Here is a 25,140-nt window from a genome sequence, read left to right as displayed (position 1 = left end):
TAAAATGTTCTGACATGTTAATTTATTGCACAAACAGCTTCGACAAAATGTACTCTTATATTAAACACATGACCAAGAAATCTGAGGAAAGACAAGGGAACTTTCATATTATTCATATTAAAGTCTGTTAATACGGTTGTTTTTCTTGAAGTGAAACACGAGACGTTTGATGATGAAACCATTCAGGAATCAATCCGAGGGGCAGCGAAACCTCCTCTAGATCCTTCATTTTGCGTTTCAGCAACAAAATAGTTCAGAAACAGATGGATTGATAACACATAAAAGCTCCTCTGACACTTTATACATGGTCTAGTGTCGTTTGGGAACCGGTGAGAAGGCTCTGCTGAACATCACAGCCCTGTTTGACAGGGCCGAGGAGTGGCGTCTCTCAGCAGCTGGGCAGGACGCCTGAAAATAAAGACCTGCCAGGCTATTTGATTGTTTGTTTAGGCTTAAATGTTTTACAAAAGTGCCAGCGTAGTAAAGTGAGACGTCTAAACCCTGTTAAACGGGGCACACACTACATCAATCAGTTATTCCACATTTAAACTGTTCCCACACAGCAGCAGAGTTTAGTGCCTGCACAGGCCTACAGTTCACTCCAAAATAACAACTCATCATTAGGTCCAAACACTCATGCGTTACAAAATAATACGGCTTTCTCTCTTCTGTGAAACACAAAAAGGAAAACAATGTTCATGCTGCTTTTTTCAGTACATTGATAGCGAATATAAAAAAGCAAAAAGTAACATGAAAGTCTCTTGCACATATTCATACGTCAAAACCCGGGAGACTCATTCACCCCTGGTTCCCTTGAGATTTTCCTATGGGGTTTTGCAGATTCTTGGACATTTTGTTCTACAGCGTAAACTGCACACACTCACACCCCACATGTTCTTATCTAGTTACACGTTTTCTAAAATAAACATAACAGCTTAAAAATGTGTGTTTTGATATGGGCGTGTCATTTGCAAAACGTCCAAGTATCGTAAAGTTATGTTAACCAGGGGCGAATTAGTCTTCTGGGTTTTGCAGTCATCCCTTCAGCACTCTGTAATGTGCACCATGTTTGATATCAATGACGGCAAACGGCAGTGTTTGTGTCTCATAAATGATCATGATGCAGCAATTTTAATGTACAGAAATGTGAATGAGATTTCAGAGCTTTGGCGATTGGGGAAGGTTTTTAGTATGTACAAATAACGCTTTGACTGCTTTTTATCCTTTTCCTGGCTACACTGTAAACCCTAACGCACAAAATAATTCATTGGTTTGAGTATGACAAACTTAAATTAAACAAATTAGTTGAGTCAAATTAACTTTTATGAGTATTTAGCACTTTCTTTTTCTTTTGAGTTCACAGAACTGATATATTTTAAGTAAACTGAACTGTTTTATTGTTCTGAGTTTTATGAACTCATTTCTTTAATTTAGATGAACTTAACTAACTAAAACTGGGCTGGGATTTCTGTTTCCCAGCATGCTTTGCCTATGGCACTCGAAATGGAGAGTAAATGCTAAAATTAAGAGTTTTATAATGTTTTTTTGTGCAAGATTAATGTGAAGTAGGAGATTTAGTAGCGATTAATGTTTTGTTATGCTAATTTAGAAGAGTTTCTGTTAATGTGGGTTTATGGAGAGTTACCGTCATGGTGACAAGTGGAGCATGCTGCTTGATTTGAGAGCAAGCATGTTAAATGTTTTATATTGCTAATCATTCAGCAAGTGTTATACCATGCTGTTGTTAACATGTTAGCAAGTTAGCATAATAAAAATGTTTACATTGAGATTACTTGATAGTTTTAAGTTAAATGTATGAATTAGTTTACTCAAATATTTCAATTTAAGAACAATTAAAATGTCAGAGTACAAAAACTTTGAAACCTTTTTTGTCTTTTAAAACTTTGAATTTCTTAACTTAAATTTTGATGTAACCGATTGCCTGAGTTTTGCCAGCTTATTCGGGTTTACAGTGTACCATACGTTTCCATCGTCTAGAAAAGAGCAGCGTGAACGTTCTTCCAGACATCTCTTTGTGTCCCACAGATTTAAAATGAGTAAATAATGACAGGATTATCTGCTCTAAGTCAATTACTTCTTTGAAAGAAGCAATCTCCTACATATCAAACCAAAGCATAACGGACTCTCAAAGTATAATAAACTCAGATGCATTCTGGGAAATCGACAACAGATGAACGGAGGAGGAGGAATTCAGACAGGCTTATATTTCCTCAAAGATGAATGCATACAAATCAAAAGACGGAACAGTCACATTTAATGTTTTAGATCCCAGTTCAGATCATCTCTGGCTTTTTGCATATGTTGTGTTAAAAAAATACAATTTATCGTGATGGATCTTCGGCGAACATACTCTCCAAACCGTGTAATCATGTTTATATACAGGATGTACAGATGTGTGTGGCTGAAGCAAGTCTGCAGAAGAAGAGATGCTGACAGTCTTTGGCAGAAACACAAGGAGAGATTTGATGCAGATCATTCAGATGATCAAGACGAACCAAATCAGGCAGAGCACGAGCTCAAGACACAACATCTCTGTTCAAAACCCACATTTACAGGGTCAGTTTCCAACAGATCAGGCTCAATACACAAACTGCACCTCTTAAAGGGGTCAATCTCACGAACACATGTCTGCGTCACATTCCCTCCTTCTAGAATCAAAAGAAGAATTAATAATAACACTTTGCAATAAGGTTGTGTAGAATAGTTAATGCTGAACGACAAAAAATGTTTGGTTCAAGTCCATTTATAAATATACTATTGATCCTTGTTACTTCACATTAATTCATAAAGCTTTTACTGATGTTATAACTAATGTTAAAATGTGTATGTGGAAATTACCATTAACTAAGAATAATAAATTCTGTACTGATCATTATTAACGTCAACTAATGCTTTAACTAATGTTGGTGAATAAAACCTTATTATAAAGTATTAAGAATAAAATTATATATATAAAAAAGATGTAACATTAGAGCAATTTTCATGACATTCATGACAGTTAAGCATACACTCTAAAAATGCTGGGTTAAAAACAACCCAAGTTGGGTTAAAAATAGACAAACCCAGCGATTGGGTTGTTTTAAAGCAGCGGTTGGGTTAAATGTTTAAAAAATGACTATATGGCTGGCTTAAAATGAAACCAAAATAGGTTGGAAATTAAAAATCAGACACATAATTACTAGAGGCAACAATAATAATAATTTATAATAATAATAATAATCATCAACATTTATTAATAAGCAATTTAATAAATGTTTATTTAATTATTATTCATTAAACATTAATAAATGTTCATTTCCAGCATATTTTGGGTTCATTTTAATCCAGACACACAGTAATTTTTAAACAATAGTTGAGTTAAATAAAACTACCCAACCACTGGGTTAAAACAACCCAACTTGGGTTGTTTTTAACCCAGCATTTTTTAGAGTGTATTCCCCCATTCTGATTACACAAATAATAATTTTAATTACCATAATTATTATATATTTTTTTTTATATTACTTTTTATTTTATTTGGTGGGAAATTGTACATATTTTTTAAGCCCAAAGATTCTTATTGGAATGAAATACAAATTGGACATTTTTCATGAGATTCACCCCAAAAATACAATACACACAGTTAATCGAGCTGACGAATAGAAAAGGCAGAAGTACAGTAAGGAAGAGAGGATAATAAAACATTTAGTCACTCAGAAAGAGGAGTGTGAGACAGACAGACAGAAGGCACACTGCTTTAAAAAGCATAATTGTAATAATTGCTAATGTACGAAACAACAGTAGTGCCAGACACAGAAGCATCCAGATGTTACAGTATCAAAAACCTGTTTGACCATGGGAAGACCGGCGAGAAATAAAGTCACGTGATCAGGAGCAGGCTAGAGCCCTGCCACCTCACTAAAGACGAGGTCAAAGGTTAAAGGTGACAATAACGCAAGAGGATGGTGTTAATGAGAAACAGAGGAGTGGTTTATCGTGTTACTGTGCGCTCACACACTGAGAAAGACAGGATTATGAGGTTTAAATCAAATATGACTAAAAGGTAATAGAAAACGCATGAATATAGAGTGTTGCTGAATTACAACAGGTTTCTGTTGCCAAAAATGTTCTGAGGGTCCACAAACTCCTTCACCGACTTGAGCATACCAAGCCCCACGCCGGACACGCTCTCTTTCATCCATTCCTTCCGGAGTTTTCCCACTGTGAGAGAGAGAGAGAGAGAGAGAGAGAGAGAGAGAGCGAGAGCGGGTGAGCACACGTGTGTGGCAGACAGCAGGATGTGAATGGCTCTGGTGTGCGTGCGGCTGTAAGCGCCGGATGATGAATGTTCTGGGGTGGGCGGCACTGCTGAAACGCTGAGATGTTTTGCATGATGTGATTTATGGAGAGCAGCAGACTATCAAACTCATTATGCTGCCTGTGCTCCCAGCGGAGAGAGACACTACAGCAGCTCTGATCTCTGTCTGTCTGTCTGATTCTCTCGTCTTCTGACTAAATACAACAAACTTCCACCAAACATACATCAATGTCAGCTAAATTAATCACACAACTTCACCAAAAAATGATCATTGCAAAAATTAAAAATAAATCAGTACCAAAGAACCTACCAAACTACTTGTGTTACTCATAAAATATGACATGATAAAATGACGAATAAAATGAAAACTGCTTACTGGCCAAAGAAAAAAATAAATAAATTAAAATAAATAAAAAATAAAATAAAATATTAAACAGATTTATTATTACAGATATTAAAATGTAATATTACAGATATTAAAACCTATAAGCTGAAGATTAATTTCATGTTATGGCCGATAAATGGCTGATATTAATATTCTATACCATTTTGTTGAATAAAAATAAATAAATAAAACAAAACTAAAATGTTTTAAATGTTTAAATGCATCACAATATTATATTGTACAGTGTAAACATGGATATTAATCTTGAAATTTGCTAAAGATTACTTTGAACAGTGTTTTTAAATTTTGTCGAGATTAAATTATTATTATTATAATTAAACCATTATTATCATCAGTAAATTATCGTCATTATTATTACAATTATTAAATCATTATTATATCAATATTGTTGTTTTTAAAGATGAATTAAGTGTTAGGTGAAGAAAAATGTAATTAAACAAAAATAGGGGAATTGAACAGTGTTATTAAATTGATTATCTATTATTATTATTATTATTATTATTAATAATCCATTATTATTACTATTTTTGTTATGTAATCATTTTCAATCATTATTAATAAATCATTAATATATGTTTTTAAAGATGAAAATGAAAAATGTAACTATTATTATTATTATTATTATTGTTATTATTATAATATTATTGTTATTATAAATTATTAATAAATTATTTAATAAATCATTATATATATGATTGAAATGATATGATATATATATGATATGTGATCATATATCATATCTTATATTATAAAATATATCATATATATGAGACGATATGATATATGATATGATCTTAATGGGAATCTTTAGTCACCTCACGATCCGATCCCGATTCTGGGAGTCACGATCCGATTCCAAAACGATTCTTGTTCTTTTTTTCTTAGTAATTAATTAATTAGTTTACCGACTTGAAAATCTTAAAATCCTTACATAAGTAATTGTAAGTAGCCTACTTTTTAAAATAATTACAAATTGAAAAAATTACTAAATTAAAACAATTGTTTAAGAATTTTAAACTTATATAACTTCAAAACATACAAGCAAGTAGCAAATAATAAAAAGGGAGCAAAGAAACATATTACAAGCAATAAACAAACAGTGCTTTCAGTATTTAAGATTATCTCAACGTTTTCCATTCAAGAACTATGAGTGATTTTTCTTTCTCATCTTAACTGTTGTTTGATTGTTACTATCAACATAGACATCGGGAGATCTAATAAGCTGCATTCATGCACGGATCTCTTTTGAAACATAAGAAGTAATGTGGTTTGTCCTGAGCGTTTAATCCCTTAAGACATAACTGGCTGTGTTTACATTAATTTTGCGTCATAAAAACGTTTTGAGACGCAAGTGCATTAAACTACTTACACAGAGTCACGCACCGCTGCATGCGCGAGCACTCTTCACAAAAGCGCGCGTCAGCATTTGAAATTAAAAGCAGCTTTCTGAGTTTCATATTTTAAATATATAAGTCCACCGCATTCCAAACGACATAAATGATGACTTCGTAGAGCATTTGTAAGGAAAATACCGGCGGGTGAGACCGCGCACTGCATGTGTAACATCAAACAAAGCGCGTGTCCCGTGCAATGAAGCCTGCTAATATCCTTTGTAATTCGCTTCAACCTTTCCCAACTTTATGTATGATTATTTTGCGGAAGGTTCGAGTGGTGTAATTGGAAGCAAGGAGAATCCAGGTGAAAAAAACTAAAAGCTCAGAATCAATTCTGAAATTCTCAGAATCGTCCAGAATCGTTGGAGAGAGAAACGCGATGCATCGATGGATCGATTTTTTCTCCCACCCCTAATATATATGATATGATATATGAGATATATTATATGATGTGATCATATATCATCATATATCATAAAATATCATATCAAATATATATATGAGATATGATATATGATATGATGATAGTCCCTTTATGTTTCTATAAAATTTAATATAATTAAAATGATCTGAAATTATAACAATATAATAAAATATAATAATATAAAAATATAATATTTAATATAATATAATATAATATAATATAATATAATATATGATTTCTTTCCATTTTATCATTAAAACAATGCCATGTCCTTTATGAATATTGGGTTAATCTAACACCACACAGCATATTGTTAGTCGGAGCAGCAGTTTAGAGAACCTCGATGTCCCTGTCTCCCTCTCTCAGTCTGTCCCTCACACGCTTACTATGATTGATAAGCGAGCAGACGGCATTTCGTCATAATACGTTACTGTTTGAGAAGGGGGCGGAGTTTAGGGCAAGGGCAGCTTGCTATTGGCAACACCCCAACCTGAGATTCTCTCATACATATGCAAATAGGTCTTGTGGCGACAGAGCCAGTCATCTCGCATGAAAGAACAGACGGCCGGCCCACCTGACGCACAGCGAGCCAATCACGAGCGGCACGCATCGGCCCCTCCTCAAACCCCCAGCGGTGTATTTGTGTCTCTGCTGGGCGACAGACAGAAACAGAAGGAGGCATGACTGCATCATTGCCTCCATCACGGAGATAATTTACACATCTATCATCTCGCCATCAGCCCATACTCCCGCTCTCTCTTTCCATCACTATCCTGTCACTATTCATCTCTCATAATAACTTTCGCACAGCTGAGACATGCAAAAATTAGAGCCAGGGACAAAAGCATAGGTATGTGTGTCCAACAATGGCAGAATACAGAGGAAGAGCTCAGGAGTCTGAGTGTGTTTGAGGATGATGCACTCATTTACCCAATAACCCCGGGTCTTCACCTGCACAAACACACGCATGCTGTTCGTGTTTCCTCAGGTGTGCGTTTACACACGCTGTGCTCTGAGACTCTGGAATCAGCTCAGAAGAAATGTTTAAGCAGGTCTGCATGGTGCCAAACAAACAAACCTAAAAAACAAAACTCCTACTGCGAAGTCCAACAAGAATTCTTCGAATCCGGGTCACGGCACCAAAAAAAGCATTGTAATTTGTAGCGGTCACATTAGTCCAAACACATCACTAAATACTATAGATGTTGGGCAGCAGAGGTGATCGTCGTTCTGGAGAGCACTGGAACGCTTTATTAATTTTAGTGAATCGGTTCGTTTGGACAGTTCCTTTCAATGAACAACCTAAACACACAAATGATTCACTGATTCATTTGAGTCATTATTTTCAAAATGTTCTCGGAAGCTCTTATTTTTTTGCAGTGAAATAAATGTTCAGTTAGTTCTGTTTGCGAGGGTTGCTAGGTTTGTTTGGACAATTCATTTAAATGAACTGATTAAACAACTGATTCACTGATTCATTGGAGTCATATTTTCACAATGTTCTAAGAAGCCCTTCTTGGTAGTGAAATAAATGTTCAGTTAGTTGTGTTTGCGAAGGTTGCTAGGTTAATTTGGACAATTCATTTAAATGAACTGATTAAACAAAATTGATTCACTGATTCATTTGAGTCGTTATTTTCAAAATGTTCTTGGAAGCCTCGCTTTTTTTTGCAGTGAAATAAATGTTCAGTTCTGTTTGCGAGGGATGCCAGGTTCGTTTGGACAATTAATTTAAATGAACCACTTAAACACAATTGATTCACTGATTCATTTTCACAATGCTCTCGGAAGTCCTTCTTGGTAGTAAAAAAAAGTTCAGTTCTGTTTGCTAGGTTTATTTGGAAGGTTCATTCCAATGAAAACACAAATGATTCACCGATTCATTTGAGTCATTACTTTCAAAATATTCTAGGAAGCTCTTCTTGTAGTGAAATAAGTTTTCAGTTAGTTCTGTTTGCTAGGGCTAACAAACCCATAGTGTCAAGTATTAAACGTGAATTAGTTTACATTGTGTCCAATGTTGTTTTATCAATGTTTACACAATGTCACCCACCTCCCATTTAAGGGTTAGTTCAGTCAAAAATGAAAATAATGTCATTAATTACTCACCCTCATGTCGTTCCACACCCGTAAGACCTTCGTTAATCTTCGTTTGTGCCAAAAAAACAAAATAACGGCTTATATAGTGATGGCCGATTTCAAAACAATGCTTCAGGAAGCTTCGAAGCGTTATGAATCAGCGTGTCACGAATCATGATTCGAATCGCGTGTCAAACAGCCAAACTGCTGAAATCACGTGACTTTGGCGCTCCGAACCGCTGATTCGACACGCTGATTCATAACGCTCCGAAGCTTCATGAAGCAGTGTTTTGAAATCGGCCATCACTATATAAGTCGTTATTTTGGGTTTTTTTGCTGCACCAAAAACATTCTTGTCGCTTTATAATATTAATATTGAACCACTGTACTCACATGAACTGATTTAAATATGTTTTTAGTACATTAATGGATATTGAGGGAGGAAATGTCATTGCTCCCTATGTAGGCCTCACGGAGCCTTCAGATTTCAACAAAAATATCTTAATTTGTGTTCTGAAGGTTAACAAAGGTCTTATGGGTGTGGAACGACATGAGGGTGAGTAATAAATGACATTATTTTCATTTTTGGGCGAACTAACCCTTTAAGTTCCACAGTCAAGTGATTGACAAATGCTTTGCAAATTAGTTTGCTCAAATGATTAAAAAAGAATCATTATTAGTTCAGGTTATTTCCTGCCATTGTCCACAAGGCTCTCCCTCACTAAAGGCTGTTTGTACGGTCTCTCTTTAACTCTTTATCTCTAGCAGAGCAGCAAATCCGTGTTTTATCTGTGTTCTTTTAAAGTTCAAAGGGCATATTTTTGTTGGTTTAGTTTGCTCAGATGCATGTTCACATGGTCACATGGTTCACTGTGTGCGTTTGTGTTTAAAGCGAGTGGAGGTCTGGCTAATGTGTGTTTGGTTGCATTCACAGCTCTGACCTGCGGTAAACACAGGTTAGTAAACTGTGCGTTTCTCTCCTGCGCCCTCCCACCTCGCAAGCCCAGACTACATCTGTTTTTCCAGATACACACACACACACTTCATTTGTCATGCTGTGATTGTGTGTAGACAAAAGGGCCTGTCGGCAGGCAGATAGTACCGCAGTACCGCTATTAATCACAATTACAGAGAAACCCCACACACACACACACACACACACACACAATCAGCATGGCTTTCTTTCTTTTAGATAGCGGTCATGAAAGTTTATAAACATCAGCTCACCATTTTCTCTCGCATTTAGTTCATCCAAAAATGAAAAATCACTATTCGCTCTCTTCTGTGAAATATAAAAGATACTATTTTGCATCTGATCTTTTCAATGAACGATTCTTTCACAAATCAGACTGATGCAGATCTCGAGTTCAACTCACTGAATCAGTGATCCGTTCGCGGCATTAACAGCTCACTGGAGGAGAGATTATCCGGTAATAACATCTTAAATTTCATTTTATTTCTCACACAAAGGTTTTGTATGGCTTCAGAGACTACTCTTTTGATACCATTTTTTAACTCATATTATAAGTCTTCAGAATTGTGTCTTTTGTATTCCACAGAGAAAGAAAGAAGTCATTCATGTTTGGAATGACATAACAGTCAGAAAACAATGTTTTTGAGTGAACTATTCCTTTAACAGCCCATATAGGACCCAACCTGTGTGCTACAGATCTGTGTGTGTGTGTGATTAATGAGTCTGGTGACGTTTAGCTAGCAGCAGGCGGACGGTAATGTAGATAAGTCGTGTGTTTCAGACCCAATAAACCAGGACAAACCACTGACCCCAATGCTACAATTCTCTAAGAAGCTGAATTGTCGAGTCGAGAGGCCGAATACGGTGTATGTTTTGTTCAGTAGAGCTCAGAGTGATAGAATTGATTCATTTATTTCAGATGATTCACATGCTGTGTGGTGAAATTCACCTCCATGGTGGTGAGACAGACTTCCTCCATTGGCTAGAATCTCCTCCCGGGCAGCATGCTACACAACAGAAGCAAAAAAGACACGTTAATTCAACCTATTTAAGCCTAAAGAGAGAAAGTTTGTTTGTTTCAAACTTAACAGCAGCACACTAAACCTATAGTTGAAACAGAACATTTTGATGTTTTTGACGCTTTTCACAGGTAAATATTGAGAAATTCACTGATTCATTTGAGTCTTTACTTTTAAAATGTTCTTGGTTGCCCTTCTTTTTTGTAGTAAAATAAATAAATCTGTTTGCTACGTTCATTTGGATGTTCATTCCAATATTTGGATGGTTCCAATGAACACACAAATGATTCACTTATTCACACAAATATTCACAAATGAATCATTTGAGTCTTTACTTAAAAAATATTTTAGAAAGCCCTTCCTTTTGTAGTGAAATAAATGTTTAGTAAGTTCTATCAGCTAGGATTGCCTTTTGGACAGTTCATTTCAATTAACCACTTATATACAAATGATTCACTGATTCATTTTACTGAGTCTTTACTTTTAAAATGGTTGCCCTTCTTTTTTGTAGTGAAATAAATAGTTCTGTTTGTGAGGATCATTTGGATGCTTAATTCCAATGAACACAGAAATGATTTACTGATTCACACAAACACAAATGATTCACTGATTCATTTGAGTCTTTACTTTCAAAATGTTCTTGGAAACCCTTTTTTTTGTAGTGGAATAAATGTTTAGTTAGATCTATCAGCTAGGGTTGCTAGGTTCATTTGGACAGTTCATTTTACCTTCACAGGTAAATATTGAGAAATTTTGTGCTAATTTAAAGATCGATGGCTAATCTTTAACTTTCTTGCTGTGCTTACCTCCACTTTTTCGTAGACATGAACAGGATCACTCAGACCCCGGTAATTAAAGGCAAAATAGAAATACACACAAGCACCTGCATCATACGTCTGCGTAACTCTGAAAAGAGAAAAACCAAGATAAAAAAGTCCTTCGGGGGAAGACTGCCATCATTTTACACTGACACCTAGTGGAGTGGATGTAGCATCAGGGAACAGCAAACATTTTTGCAGAATTGTGCCATTGGCAATATTTTAAATATTATTATTATTATTTTTAATATACCTTTTTATTAATAATACCGAATGCACTTTTAGGAGCCGTAATTACGCTCAAATATACTCATGTACATTACATAAAATCAGTTTTCTAATTTTGTTCTGGTATACACACCTCTAATCACTTATTTCTGAGAGGATGCGGAGTGTCTGATGTTTCTATAATCAGTTATCTTAAAACTCTTCCTGCTAAAGCAGATTAACGGTTGCTGTGGGATCTTTTATGACTCCAGGAAGGCACAAAAAGAAAGTGAGAGACGCTGACATGCTTTCTGTCCAGGCCCTGCCTTTGTGCCCCTTGACTTTGAGACAAAGTAAGTTTAAGTTTATCTGGTTTTGCAGAGGTTAAATGGCCACATCAATCATGTCACACGCAGCTGGAAAGCAAAAGACAGGAAATGAATGGCTAAGAAAGGCTCTTCAGCCCAAAACTCCCTCTCTTTCTGTGTGTGTGTGACAGTAAAGGTGAGATCAGAATGAACACAGAGTTCACTAATAACTATATCAAACTACACCTGGAGATTTTTACATTTACTGAAGAAATTGTGAGCAGTGCTGGGTTATACAATAGTTGCCGCCACTATGCTAAGGTCTTGTGGGAATTTTTTTTAATGTGTTGCTCTTTATTAGTGGTTCGGATGGTCATTAGACACTTACTTATGGACAGCAAATCAAAGGTCATAAAGATAGACATGCGTGCGTGCGTGTGTGTGTTTTTGTGACATATCAGGACACAATTTTGTATAATGACATGGGTATGACATAGGTATTACAAGGAGAGGGTGACTTATGAGGACATTACCCCATGTCCCCATTTTTCAAAATCATACAGAATGAGTTTTTTTGAGAAAGTAAAAATGCAGACAGTTTCCTGTGATGAGTAGGTTTAGGGGTAGGGGTAGTGTAGGGCGATAGAAAATAAGGTTTGTACGGTATAAAAACCATTACGCCTATGGAATGACCCCACAATTCACAAAAACAAACCTGTGTGTGTGTGTGTGTGTGTGTGTGTGTGTGTGTGTGTGTGTGTGTGTGTGTACCTGCATGTGGACAGCGGAGGGAACTGTACTCCTCTCTCCTTACACTCTCTTACAATCCTCTCCTTCACATTCCTGCACAAGTCCAAAACCCTGAAAGAGAGACAAATTAAAAAAAGGATAAGTACTAAATAATGTGTCGTTAAGAGGAAACAGGAGTGGCCAAAAAAATAACCTAATCACTATTATTCTAAAATGTTAAAATAGTCATATTTAAGTAATTAAAACTATAATACAACACAAATTGAAGCATGGAAAAACAAACAAACATAAAAATACAACAGTACAACAAAAACACAGCAAAATATAGAACACAATACATATATATATATAGACACACACACACACATATATATATATATATATATATATATATATGAAAAGACCAATATGGGGTTAGATTCCTGCCTAAAGTATTGCAGTCACGGATCAAAAAATAATAAGCGTGAATCAACAATTTAAAAACACATGTAAAAATATATAACACTGAAGTGATGTCATCTCCTTCTCTTCGATTGATTGGCTAGAGGAGGAGCTGTCATTCTAGAACTAGTGGACCAATGGTGACGCTTAAGCCCGGCCTAATTTACATGAAACTCGAACTGCGACATTTGGAAACACAAGAGTGGAACATGTAAGGAAGAGCGAGGAGAAAAACAGCACAAGCGTACAAAAGAGTAAAATATGAGCAGAAAATGTAAGAGAGCACAAAGTACAGAGTAATAAAAGCAAGGAAAACAACTTTTAAGAACACATAAACACAAGTTTAAGATCTGTGCAATATCATTTTTAATGTGTTTAAAGTTTTGATTCATGCTTGTTCTTTTTTTAAATGTGCTTTTAATATTTTTCGATTCACGCTTATTATATTTTGATCCGTGACCACTTTCTTTGCCATTCTGATCATTTTGCATTTTTTATTTAAGTTTGTGTTATATATTTTTATGTATTTTTAAATTTTTGATTCACGCTTATTTTTTGATCCGTGACCACAATACTATTGGCGGGAATTTAACCCCATAGACCAAAACAAAAACACAAAAAACAACACAAAACAAACCAAAAAACAAAAACACAACAAAACCAAAAACACAACTAAACAAACTAAAACACAAAAAACTAAAAAAGCAAAAACAAAACAAAAAACAAATCCAAAAAACAAAACAAAGCCCCCCCAAAAAACAAAACAAAATCCAAAAAACAAAACAAAACCTAAAACAACAAAAACCAAACCAAAACAAAACAAAACCTAAAACAACAAAAACAAAACAAAAACACAAGACAAAAAAACAAAACCTAAAACAACAAAAACAAAACCCAAAACACCACAAAACAAAACCCAAGACAACAAAACAAAACCTAAAAAAACAACAACAAAAAAACAAACAACTGTACCGCAGGAGTTCACATGCGTGTTGCACACTTGACTGCTTTTAGCTCATAATCTGCGTTAATACTAAGAGCTAAAATTACAGGTTCACATGAAGTCTGAAAGTTTGTGTCTTTGTGGGAGTCCAAGTTTTTCCTTTCCTTTGTGTCCTTGTGACCTTCCCACCTCCACACTAAAGCTTTAAGACAGAGACAACAACAGCAGCAAAGAGAGCGTGGAGAGCGTGGGCGACGAACAGAAAGAGCAGTGCAAGAGTGACGCCTAACCATCGCTTACCTGTCCCAAGGCACAGACGTCTCAAACGACTCTCCGATCACGTAGTAGTCCATTCCCAAATCCTGCACACACACACAAATCTTACACTAATGATACAGAACTTTACAGTGTAATTGTTGATTTTAGTCTGCAAACTCAAAAGACTTCATAAGCAGGTAGATTGATAACCTTGAGACAGACCCCAGACCTGCAATTTGTTTGGGGTCTTGAGGTTATCAAGCTCTTTCAAGATACCCCATCATGAACACTACCAACTACCAGTTACAAATATAGTGTTGAGTATCTGCAGACCAATTAACCAGCCAATATTCAGAATTTTTTAAACACTGAGAATAAATGTGTAAACTAAACATTCATTCAATTCCAGCATACATATAAAATATATATGTTCGGAGATACATTTATATGGATAATGTACAATCTGCTGTATCATTATCTCAAAATAAACCCTGACAGGATAAACAGGACCACTGACGTAAAGCAATCAGTGATTGACCAATCACAGTCAGGTATTCTATAATAGATACATCACATTGTCTTCATTTTGTGCATAAGCAGCCATTAACAGATATAGATAGTTCGGGGTTGGTAAGATTTTTTATGTATGAAACAGTAATATTGTGAAATATTATTACAACCTAAAAGAACTGTTTTCTGTGTGAATATACAGTAAACTGTAATTTATTCCTGTGATCAAAGCTGAATTTTCAGCATCATTACTCCAGTCTTCAGTGTCACATGATCCTTCAGAAATCATTCTAATATGATGATTTGATGCTCAAGAAACATTTATGATTATTATCAATGTTGAAGACATTGATAATACAAACCTTCCTAATACATGCCATCAAAACTATTTGAAGCTTGTTTCTGCCACGAAAAATAAATAAATAAAATAATTGTTACTTTTTATCTCGCAATTCTGACTGAGCTATAAAGTCGCAATTGTGAGTTATAAAGTCCAATTCTGAGGGGAAAAAATACTGACTTTTTTCCTCAAAATTGTGAGTTTATATCATGCAATTCTGAAAGAAAAGTCTGAATTTTGAGATAAAAAGTTGCAATTACCTTTTTTATTTTTTATTCAGTGGCAGAAACAATCTTCCATACAAAACACACATCTAGAGTTAGATATAAAAAGTTATTTGTAGTAGCATTTTGGTGTATTTTGAAGTCCATTGAAATGAAGGAGAGTAAAACCGTGTGAGGAGCTTCATAACACACCCGCAGATATGCGATCACAAACGTCAGCATGTAACCCCTCTGACCGTTATCCTCTCCTGCTGCCAGTCCCCTAAAACACACACACACACACACACACACACACACACACACACACACACAGTAACAAAACAGAGTACAGGTCACTGGGACATGAAGAGGAAAATCATATATTATCAGCACACTCAATGTTGCAAAAGAAAGATCATCAAGGCGTTTGTGGTCTGATGAACATTTTCCTTATGGATACACACACACACACACACACACACACACACACACGTATATAGAGGCAGTGGATCAATAAGGTCAGCTGTGGGATTCTCCTTCTATCCATCACAATCGGCCTCTAATTAAATATTCTCAAAATCAAACCAACCTTTAATGCAGAAATCATTCAATCTGTTCACTCTTTCCTCACACACCTATCACTGCCACTGAAAGAGCCGTGATGAATGAGGGAGCATGAAAAGACAGAGACAAACGCCAGTGCTTCCGTATACAATCAGAAAGATCACTTAAGGTCGGGGGTCACGACCCTAATGACCCATGCTGGTGAAACAGTAACTCTGCTTCCATAGAAACCTCATAAATTGGAAGGACGCACACAAAAACCAACGGTTTCTTACCCGAATTTGGCTGCGATGTCGTAAACCTGTTTCTCGTGCTGCAAAACCTTCCCACGATCCCCCTCAAATAAGAGCGTCGCGACACACAGGTGGTGCGGGTCGAAGCCTTTAAACTGAGAATGGTGTTGCACAGTTAGACAACATAAAAATCAAAAGATACACAACGTTATTCTGAAGAAAAAAAAATTATATTTGTTGTGATAATTCTTTTTCATAATGTATGAGACTTTGACATTCTCTGTCTCTAAAATGAATTTTCATTCCTGATTGCATTTCAACGCTGTGTGGGCGGGGGAAAAAACAATCTTAGCCAATAAAATCATCGGCTACTTTTCACAAGCCAATCAAGTCAGTAGATGAAATCAGTTTTGCAATATTTCTTGCTTTGAATGACCAATCAGAATGAAGTATTCCAGAGAGCGGCGTAATGGAGTGCATTAATGCCCGCCCCCTTTTTTCAGCATCACTGGTTCCCAAATATTTATTCATTCATTTTCCCCATAGGGATTTTAAAATAGTTATAAACCATGAACCAAGCCAATCAGCTACGAGATAATCACAACATTACAAACTTTGATTTGAAGCAAAAAAAGTTTTTGAAAATCAGACAAAAATACAAAGGTACAAGACTGTGAACTTAACGGCCTTTAGTGAGGGAAAGAACTACAATCCCATGAAAAGTTACTTAAAAAGTTACATCTAAAGGAAATCTTGATACTCAGGACAATTATTGCTTTTATTTTTAAATAATGTTTTTAGTATTATTTAAATACATGCTCTATACTTAGAAAACATGTAATTTAGAGGCAAGAGGTCACACTGTAAAATTGCCAAATAAAGTGTCTAAAACTGCAACAAATTCAAAAATATACATTTAAACATTGAAAGGCAGAGATCTGTAATATATCTATGGAAGTAAATTAATGCCATATGTTTTTGAAACAAAAAGCATCTTGAATTGCACTACTTGAAAAAAATATTAAATGATAAATACTAACTTCTAAAACATATTTTGTCCCTTATCTTAAGAATCATTGATATATATAACAAATATATAACAAATAAAAACAATATATTTTAAGTTTATTGAATATGCAAAAAATATGTTTTTTGAGAGCGTAAGGAGATCAACTTGAGTGGGCGACGCTAACAAGATCTTTTGCTGCGTTTTGCTTGTTTCGACACTGATCAGTGGAATTTTATGCACAGCATCATGGGTAATGTAGTTTTTCCACCACAAATTCAGCTGTTAAATACAATTACTTTAAAACTAAGTTGAAATAATGTGGGATGACATCTTCAGCAGAAACAAATACCATGGATTAACAACCTTGTAGCTCACAGTAGGTCTGTCTTTATAGGTTTATAAGTCACCGTTAAAAATCAATTTCCCTATGGAGAAAGTGAATGGAGATTTTACTTAATGAACTGGACTTTTGCGCTCTATTGCAGCACTTAATTGATGTAAAACTGTATTGACACACATTCACGCTTCTTTCTCACCTTTGTTATGTAGAATTTTTTCAACCCGTCCAAGAATGAGGTGAATATGGAGGACACTTGTGGCTTGAGCGCATGACCTGTCAAAACATTAAAAACATTAATCACACAATCATTTAGCGCTCTTTGTTCAGGAGTTGTGTACAGTCATAAGCTTTCCGCTCAAAACGAATGACTCTCCAACTGTTCTAATGTCACCAAACATCCCTCAGTTTTGCCCCCTTAAATTTCCCAGAGGCCTTTGTGTCAGATTAATTAGCAGTGTGAACAATAGCGCAGTAATGACTGGAGACACCGAGAGATAAAGGCCGAGAGGGAATGCGGTGAGAACGCTGCACATGAATCATCCTGATAAGAAACGCCAGTGAATCTCACAGACACGGTCAGGTTCACCTCAGAACCAACACAAAATCTCAGATAAATTAAAATAAACTGAAAGCTGACATGAATCTGTGTGTGAAATATATCAAACACACTAGTCATGTCGCTGCCGTGGCCTAACGGATGGCACACTAACTGATGTTGTGCTCACTTACACCTCCCGTCTCTCTCCATCACTTCCTGTCTGCTACACTGTCTCTTAGGGCTGAGCCGTATGATAATACTGTCAAATAGTAGAAATTTTAGTATAGTACAAATTTTTCACTGTCCGGGATACATATATTTGCATGGTTATCACTATTTATGTACAAAAATGACTAAGAAACACGTAGAAATGTGAAAGAGCGGGACGTGTCCCAAATAAGTCAAGATGATGATTGTTAAGTAAGGAGCCTGTTATGCAAGTGAAGTGAGTTGTTTGTAGATGCTGTACAATGTCACAACTTTTAAATAATAAAACTCCTTCGCAGTCAAGTGACCGAAGCCTTGAAATGTAGCTTTTTTTTCTCAGAAAAGCCAATGTAATATATTTTTGTTGAATAATATTTACTGATTATTATTTACATTTTTGAGGGTATTTTATGATACTATGCAATATTTATACAATTTTTATGAGCTATTTTTCCCCTCTGAAAAGAATACACTTTTTTTTTTCTAATATATTTTAAATAATTTTTCAGTTAGAGCAGTATTCCATGTTAAAATAGAGAAGGCATTTAAATCCATTTTTTTGAAGGTAGATTAGTGCCATCTGGTGGGAATACAGTACAATATTACATAGCTCTATATAAAGTGGCTTATAAATTATCTAGTGTTTACAGACATAAATACTTATTTTTATTAAGTTGTGGATTTGGATTTATACTTATACTTAGACATTCTCAAAGACTGCTTTTTGTCAAGGTTTAGATTTTTTGGTTTGAAATGTTGATTTGAAGTGTCAGTTTTTGCATTAATTTTACTACAGTCAAACCTGAACACAGAGGAGGACATTTTGTTACACATAACATAAAAATGTACCAAAAATGAACAGGTATGTTATATATATGGGGGGGTGGATGTGTCTATTTTGCACTCTTGACATTTTAGAGTGTCACCCCTTCATTGCTGTGCACTTTTTTTCTGCACAGTGGCTGAATTGTAGTTTGTACCACCAAAAGATTGAGTTTTCGTATTTTTTTGTATTTCCTATTCATTTCCCATAACCGCGAAGTGTGACAATTTTTTTTCGACCCTTTAAAATATCCGAATCACGTCCATGATTTTTTTGTGTTCACATAGCTAATGCAACAAAAGTCACCTAGTGTCATCCCATTCTGATGAATCAAAAAAAATTAATTTCTAAACGTAAATTATTTGACCTAAGAGGACCAGAGGGGACATAATGTTTCGGTCTTACACCCAGCGATCCATTAAAGCTTCCAGAGAGCGTCAACACTCACACAGTTGGTGAGGATCCACACCTTCATAATAACGCTGTACCATTCAGAGATTACAGCGCACGTGTCTGAACGCACTACAACACTCATTACCTCCCTATTCTTCTGCTTGTGATTATAACAAAATATAAAAAATAACAGAGCCACACTTCAGGGCTTAAAGAGTGTGCATGCTGCAAACCCCATTATGATTACAGAGACTGGAGTCTTCATTAAAGAGTCGATACATCTCTCTCTCCCTCTTAGAAGTGCAGCGTCGATGAAAACACAGAGCCGTACAGGAGTTAACGAGATCCCTGGAGACGGGGGAACTTTTCCTGATATATCTGGCAACCCCTCACAAATTCCCCCACATCTCCGCATGTAACGTTATCAACCTCGGCTGCACTGTGAGCTTAATTGCTGCCAGGGCCATTTTTCATTGTTCCTGAATCGTGTGTTTGTGCATTCGCTCGCTGCTCAGCTGGTAAAATAATGATCAATTTCACTTTATACGAGGCGGCGCGAGCGGGGGTTCTCCAGAGATAAATTACACCACACCAAATTAAACCACTGGATGTAATGAATACACAAAACAACAACAAGTAATAAAAACAAAAACAAAGCTCTCAAATGCTAAATCTTCCCATTCATCTCTGTGCAGTGGAATATGAAAACAGAAAACTGTCTCTAAAGCCAGACATGGATTGATTGTGGAAACACAGGCTCTTGCTCTCATTTATCCTGCGTTAGTTACATAACCAACTCATAACACTCCGGTAATGTTCAGTTATCAATATACAGCGCATCTGGATATTATGCACCGGATAAAGACTTTACAACTCAACAGAAATACTAAATTGTCTAATTAAACATTGATGCCACTTACAGTAGTTCCATGTGTTCGCGATTTCACAAGACGGCAAAGGTTTAGTTCATGAATATTAATTAGGTTTTGTGCAAATAATTTAAAATGATGTATTGATTTGGAAATCAGATCAGTTACTCATATACAAGTCAAACAGAAGTGTAAACAATAACATTAATGTTATAAATGTTTAAAATCATTTAAAATAAATTAATAACATTAAGGCTGTTACACAATGATTTGAGGGAAATCAGGGAAATCAGTCTTTTTGACCAATTGAAATGCTCAAATTTAAAATGTAAATTATGTAATAAACCCAGTATTATATTATTAATAATATAGACTACCGTTTAAAAGTTTGGGATAAGTACGATTTTTTTTTTTTTTTTAAATAAATCAAAGGTGACATTTATAATGTTAAAAAAAATATTTCTTTTCCAATAAATGCTGTTCTTGTGAACTTTATATTCATCAAAGAATCCTGAAATTAAAAAGTATCACAGTTTCCACAGAAATATGAAGCAGCACAACTAGAGATGCACTGATACTAAATTTCTCTGCCTATACCGATACCGATAGTTTGGTTTCTCTTAAGGAAAAAAAAAAAAAAATCTCAAATCCCAAATAATGTTGCAAACTATACAGGGAACCCTCTCATTTGGTACACTACAATATTAGAGGTTACAATTAACAACAGAAGTTTTATATTCAGCTGCTGTTTATTTTTCAGATATAATAATTACACTCAAATAAAAACTGAAATGTATAAAACTTAGTATCACAAAAAGTAGTTTTCATGAGCACTTGTCTTCATGGCAAATTTGCACAAACATATAATTAACAGTAAATAAAGTGTTATATATATATATATATATATATATATAGATAGATAGATAGATAGATATAGATATAGATATAGATATATAGATAGATAGATAGATAGCTAAGGAACTGTGAACATTGGAAAACATTCCTGAGGTAAATTTGACATTATGTGACATTGTTCACAAGCCGTTTTATTGACGTCTTTCCGCGGATGAAACATAAATAAAGTGATTACATGAGACATGATACATTCTGGTAAGTTCAACATACCTCTGATGATCATGCATGTTTTTCGAGATATAACTTGTATTGAAGAGGAAGAAAAGACTCGCGCTCCGCGCTGCCGCCTGAACTGAGGCGTTACAGCGATCTGACACGTCACATTTAAGAGCGTCAAAACGCCATTTATTGTTTGAATTTCATGATAAAATGGACAGAATTTGAAAACTGAAACTTTAATTCTCATCAGAAATAATAAAGCACAAAGCTTTTTGCGATTATTGGATGGGAGGCGCTACAAATAATATTTGATGTAGGAAAAAAAACGCAGACCTGGTAACCCTGGCTTGAACTACGGGTGATTCATAGGGTCAAAAAGACCCTGCTTTTTCACTATTTTTAAACTGTTAATGCGTTAAAATTCAACAGGAGTGATTTTCTTCACACACAATATGTACGAGCTGCAGTCTGACACGTTTTTCCGCACCCTTTTGATTGACAGGATATAATCGGCCCTGACCTTCGGCAGTTTTTTTAAACAATCAGCCGATGGCCGACAGTGATAATAATAGCTTTTATCGGCCGATACCGACTGTTGGCCGATACATCGGTGCATCTCTAAGCACAACTGTTTTCAACATTGATAATAACAAGAAAATGTTTATTGAGCAGCAAATCAGCATAATAGAATGAGTTCTGAAGTAAATATTAATGTTATTAATATTAATTAACACATTAATATCTTCATCCTTACATCTGCCACTGTCAGTTCCAGGATTTTATAGCTCAGTAGATAAATTAATCAGCAACTGCATATTAAAAATGATTTTTTTTTTTTTTGGTACAGCAGTAATGTTTTGACTTTGAGAATCACAGTTTCTAATTTGCCTTTACATAACTACGATATTAAACAACCATTCAGAAAGACACACCTGTTGTGTGAATAAGGACAGAAGGGCTGCAGGGAGTGTTCAGTGTGTTCAGGACCATAATTATTTGTGTAATTACACACTCCACACCTTTAAAAAGCATATGCTATATACATGAACATGAATGCAAGTAACAAGACATTGCTTCTTAAAGCAAACAGATCACTGCGTATGTTACGGCAGTTTCCTGAGGTTTGTGTTATTGCTGAGTGAATCCCTGTCTGATCTGAGATCAGCCCACACAACACACAAGACACAAGTTCAGCACTGTAACCATGACAACACACCCTGCACTCCCACACGTCATCGTTTTCCCTTCATTCAAGCCAGCTTTCTTTGTAAAACACTTTTTGAGGATCCCGGAAATTAAACATATCACATATACGACTAAAACTAAATGATACAGGGTGCGTCTCAATCAGCTCTTGAGTTTTGAGTCTTGAGTTTTCTTCCGGAAACGAATACGTCACAATATTCCTCATTTAAATTATTCCTGCCCAAAATAAAGGGGCGGGGCCTGGTTGAGTTAGTAGTGTGTTGAAACTGGCGGTTATGTTAAGGGGCGGGACATTTCCAAAACACGATCAACGCGCTTGACCAATCACAACACACTGCTCCAGCCAACCAATCAGAGCACATTGAGCTTTTCAGAAGGAGGGGCTTCATAGAGACAGGAACTAAACAGAGCGTGACTGACAGACTGGGAAGAGAGGAGCTGAAACAATGTGAATTATGAGAAAACATTAAATGATATAAACATATTCTTGTAGACCCCATAAACAAAATGATTAACCTGTAAATTAACATAATAGGACCCCTTTTAAATACATCACACAATGATTTCGTTTGACATCACAAGCGGGACATGGACTAATGCGACTAAGGCAGTCGTCACTACTGTTATTGTAAAAGAGCTCTGTGAAGATTCTTCAAAATATCTTTTTTGTTCCACAGAAGAAAGAAAGTAACATGGGCTTAAACATGTGATTAGAAGGAAAAATGCAGCTCACCGAACTGAAACTGCTCGTTGTCCATTAGCCGAATGGATGCTGGAGCACATCTCTGAAACAAGAATAAAGAAAACGAAATAAGCTCAAACAGAAACAGATTAATAGACGGAGGCGTATAATGACCCTCTCCTACATTTTTATTAACATTATTATTGCTCAGCCAGTATTTTTTTTGTTGTTAGGAAACACCTACAGTACAGCAAAATGATATTCCAATTAAAATATAACCCGTTTTATTTAAAGGCAGCCTTGGGCAAAGACAAACGGATGGAGGAGCAGTGCAGGTCCTGAACAGCATAATCAATAATTTCATTTTAAGTTTGGATCACAGTTTGTTTATGGACTAATAAGAAGCAGTGCTGTACAGAACGCTAACACCGCGCTCATCAATAACGGCTACATCAGCAGCAGCGCACAGACTAATGAGAAGGCCAGATCTGAGGCCATTAGCCCGAGTCTGAGCAGAGCTCCAGGTTCACACACTGCCTCATTCAACATACACTCTTTAATAAAGCTTCTTTACAGGCATCAGTCTTCATTTTGACAGCAAATTTTCATTTTCATTTAGTTTTAGTCATAGTCTTTTGACTAAAATGCCATTTAGTTTTAGTCATATTTTGGTCATCTGAATTTTTTTAGTTTTAAGGTCTATACACACCGGGACGAATATCACACGCGCTTATCGGCAGCATTTTTCGTGTTCATTCCCAAGCGATTTTTACTGCCGATGCGCAGAGTGAACGTGCAAATTCACTCCCTGACAGTATATGGCGCTTGTGCTAAACGGTAGTGCAAATAAACATATTTATGATATTAATAAAGTTAAAGAAGATAAAAATACAGATATAAAATGGCATATATGGTATATACATGACATATGAGAGATGGTAGTCAGAAACAGTAGTGCAAATAAGTCACAGTGACAGTAGTGCAAGTGAATGATAGTGCAAATAAACATTTATGAAATAGACATTCTCAAGAAAGAAACAAACACAGGGTTTCTACAGGTTTCATCAAATCTAATTTAATGCTTTTTAATGCCACACACACACACACATATATATATATATATATATATATATATATATATATACACACACATACATACACACACATAAATATAAAAGTAAATCGGTCATTCACTTGTCTGAGTAAAACAGTTGCTTGTCTGGAAAAAATAGGATTTTTTTTTTTTTGGTGTAAATATAAATTTATTCTGAAGCAATATCCTTTCAGAATATTCCAGCTTTGACATATAAATCTGCATATTTGTGATATTTACACTGAGGGCATTTTTTTTTTTTTTTTTTTTTTTTTTTTACCTTTACAAGGGGCAATTTCCCCCCACCCAATCCTGTATGATTCATGTAAAATGTATGATTCATCTTTTATTTTTTAATTCTTAAGTTTGTTCAATAAATTCAATTAGAATAAGACACTAATGGCTGTTACCAATCAAATTAAATAATTTACAATTAAAAAAAAAATTACAACATTAAATAATGTTATGGGATTGTTTTAAATATTTTTTGAAAACTCAAATAAGAAATGTTGGGGGGAAATGATACTTTTAAAAATTAAACTAAACCACCAGTAGGTGGCGGCAAGTAACCGTCTTAATAAGTGAATCATTGAGTCATTCGTTCAAACGATTCATTCCAATGGCTGATTCATTCAAGAATGAGGCAGTTGTTCATGAATGAGTCATTGCCTGCGTCTCAATGTGCATTCTATCCATCCTAAATAGTATGTGACATTAG

General features: G+C 35.4%; 1 protein-coding gene across 2 annotated transcripts in view; it reads right to left on the bottom strand.

Annotated features, from left to right (window-relative positions):
• The window catches only part of agps (alkylglycerone phosphate synthase), a 50,916-nt gene continuing 25,776 nt past the window's right edge, over nucleotides 1-25,140 (bottom strand). The window contains exons 12-21 of one of the 2 annotated variants that reach the window (XR_007931701.1): nucleotides 23,381-23,432; nucleotides 17,734-17,810; nucleotides 16,231-16,343; nucleotides 15,605-15,674; nucleotides 14,381-14,442; nucleotides 12,718-12,807; nucleotides 11,420-11,519; nucleotides 10,544-10,601; nucleotides 1,450-4,221; nucleotides 1-1,384 (exon numbers count right to left, since the gene is read on the bottom strand). Coding sequence is in view for 1 of the 2 variants with exons in the window: in XM_051906382.1 (XP_051762342.1) it covers nucleotides 4,100-4,221; nucleotides 10,544-10,601; nucleotides 11,420-11,519; nucleotides 12,718-12,807; nucleotides 14,381-14,442; nucleotides 15,605-15,674; nucleotides 16,231-16,343; nucleotides 17,734-17,810; nucleotides 23,381-23,432 (744 nt within the window). In the remaining variant the exon portion in view is untranslated. Of the gene's footprint in view, nucleotides 4,222-10,543; nucleotides 10,602-11,419; nucleotides 11,520-12,717; nucleotides 12,808-14,380; nucleotides 14,443-15,604; nucleotides 15,675-16,230; nucleotides 16,344-17,733; nucleotides 17,811-23,380; nucleotides 23,433-25,140 lie in introns of both variants that reach the window. The other variant, XM_051906382.1, reaches the window with a different exon arrangement.

This window comes from Ctenopharyngodon idella, chromosome 9 (genome assembly GCF_019924925.1).
Source record: "Ctenopharyngodon idella isolate HZGC_01 chromosome 9, HZGC01, whole genome shotgun sequence".
NCBI lineage: Eukaryota > Metazoa > Chordata > Actinopteri > Cypriniformes > Xenocyprididae > Ctenopharyngodon > Ctenopharyngodon idella.
The sequence above is the reverse complement of the archived record's forward strand: the minus strand, read 5'-3'. Positions and strand labels throughout refer to the sequence as shown.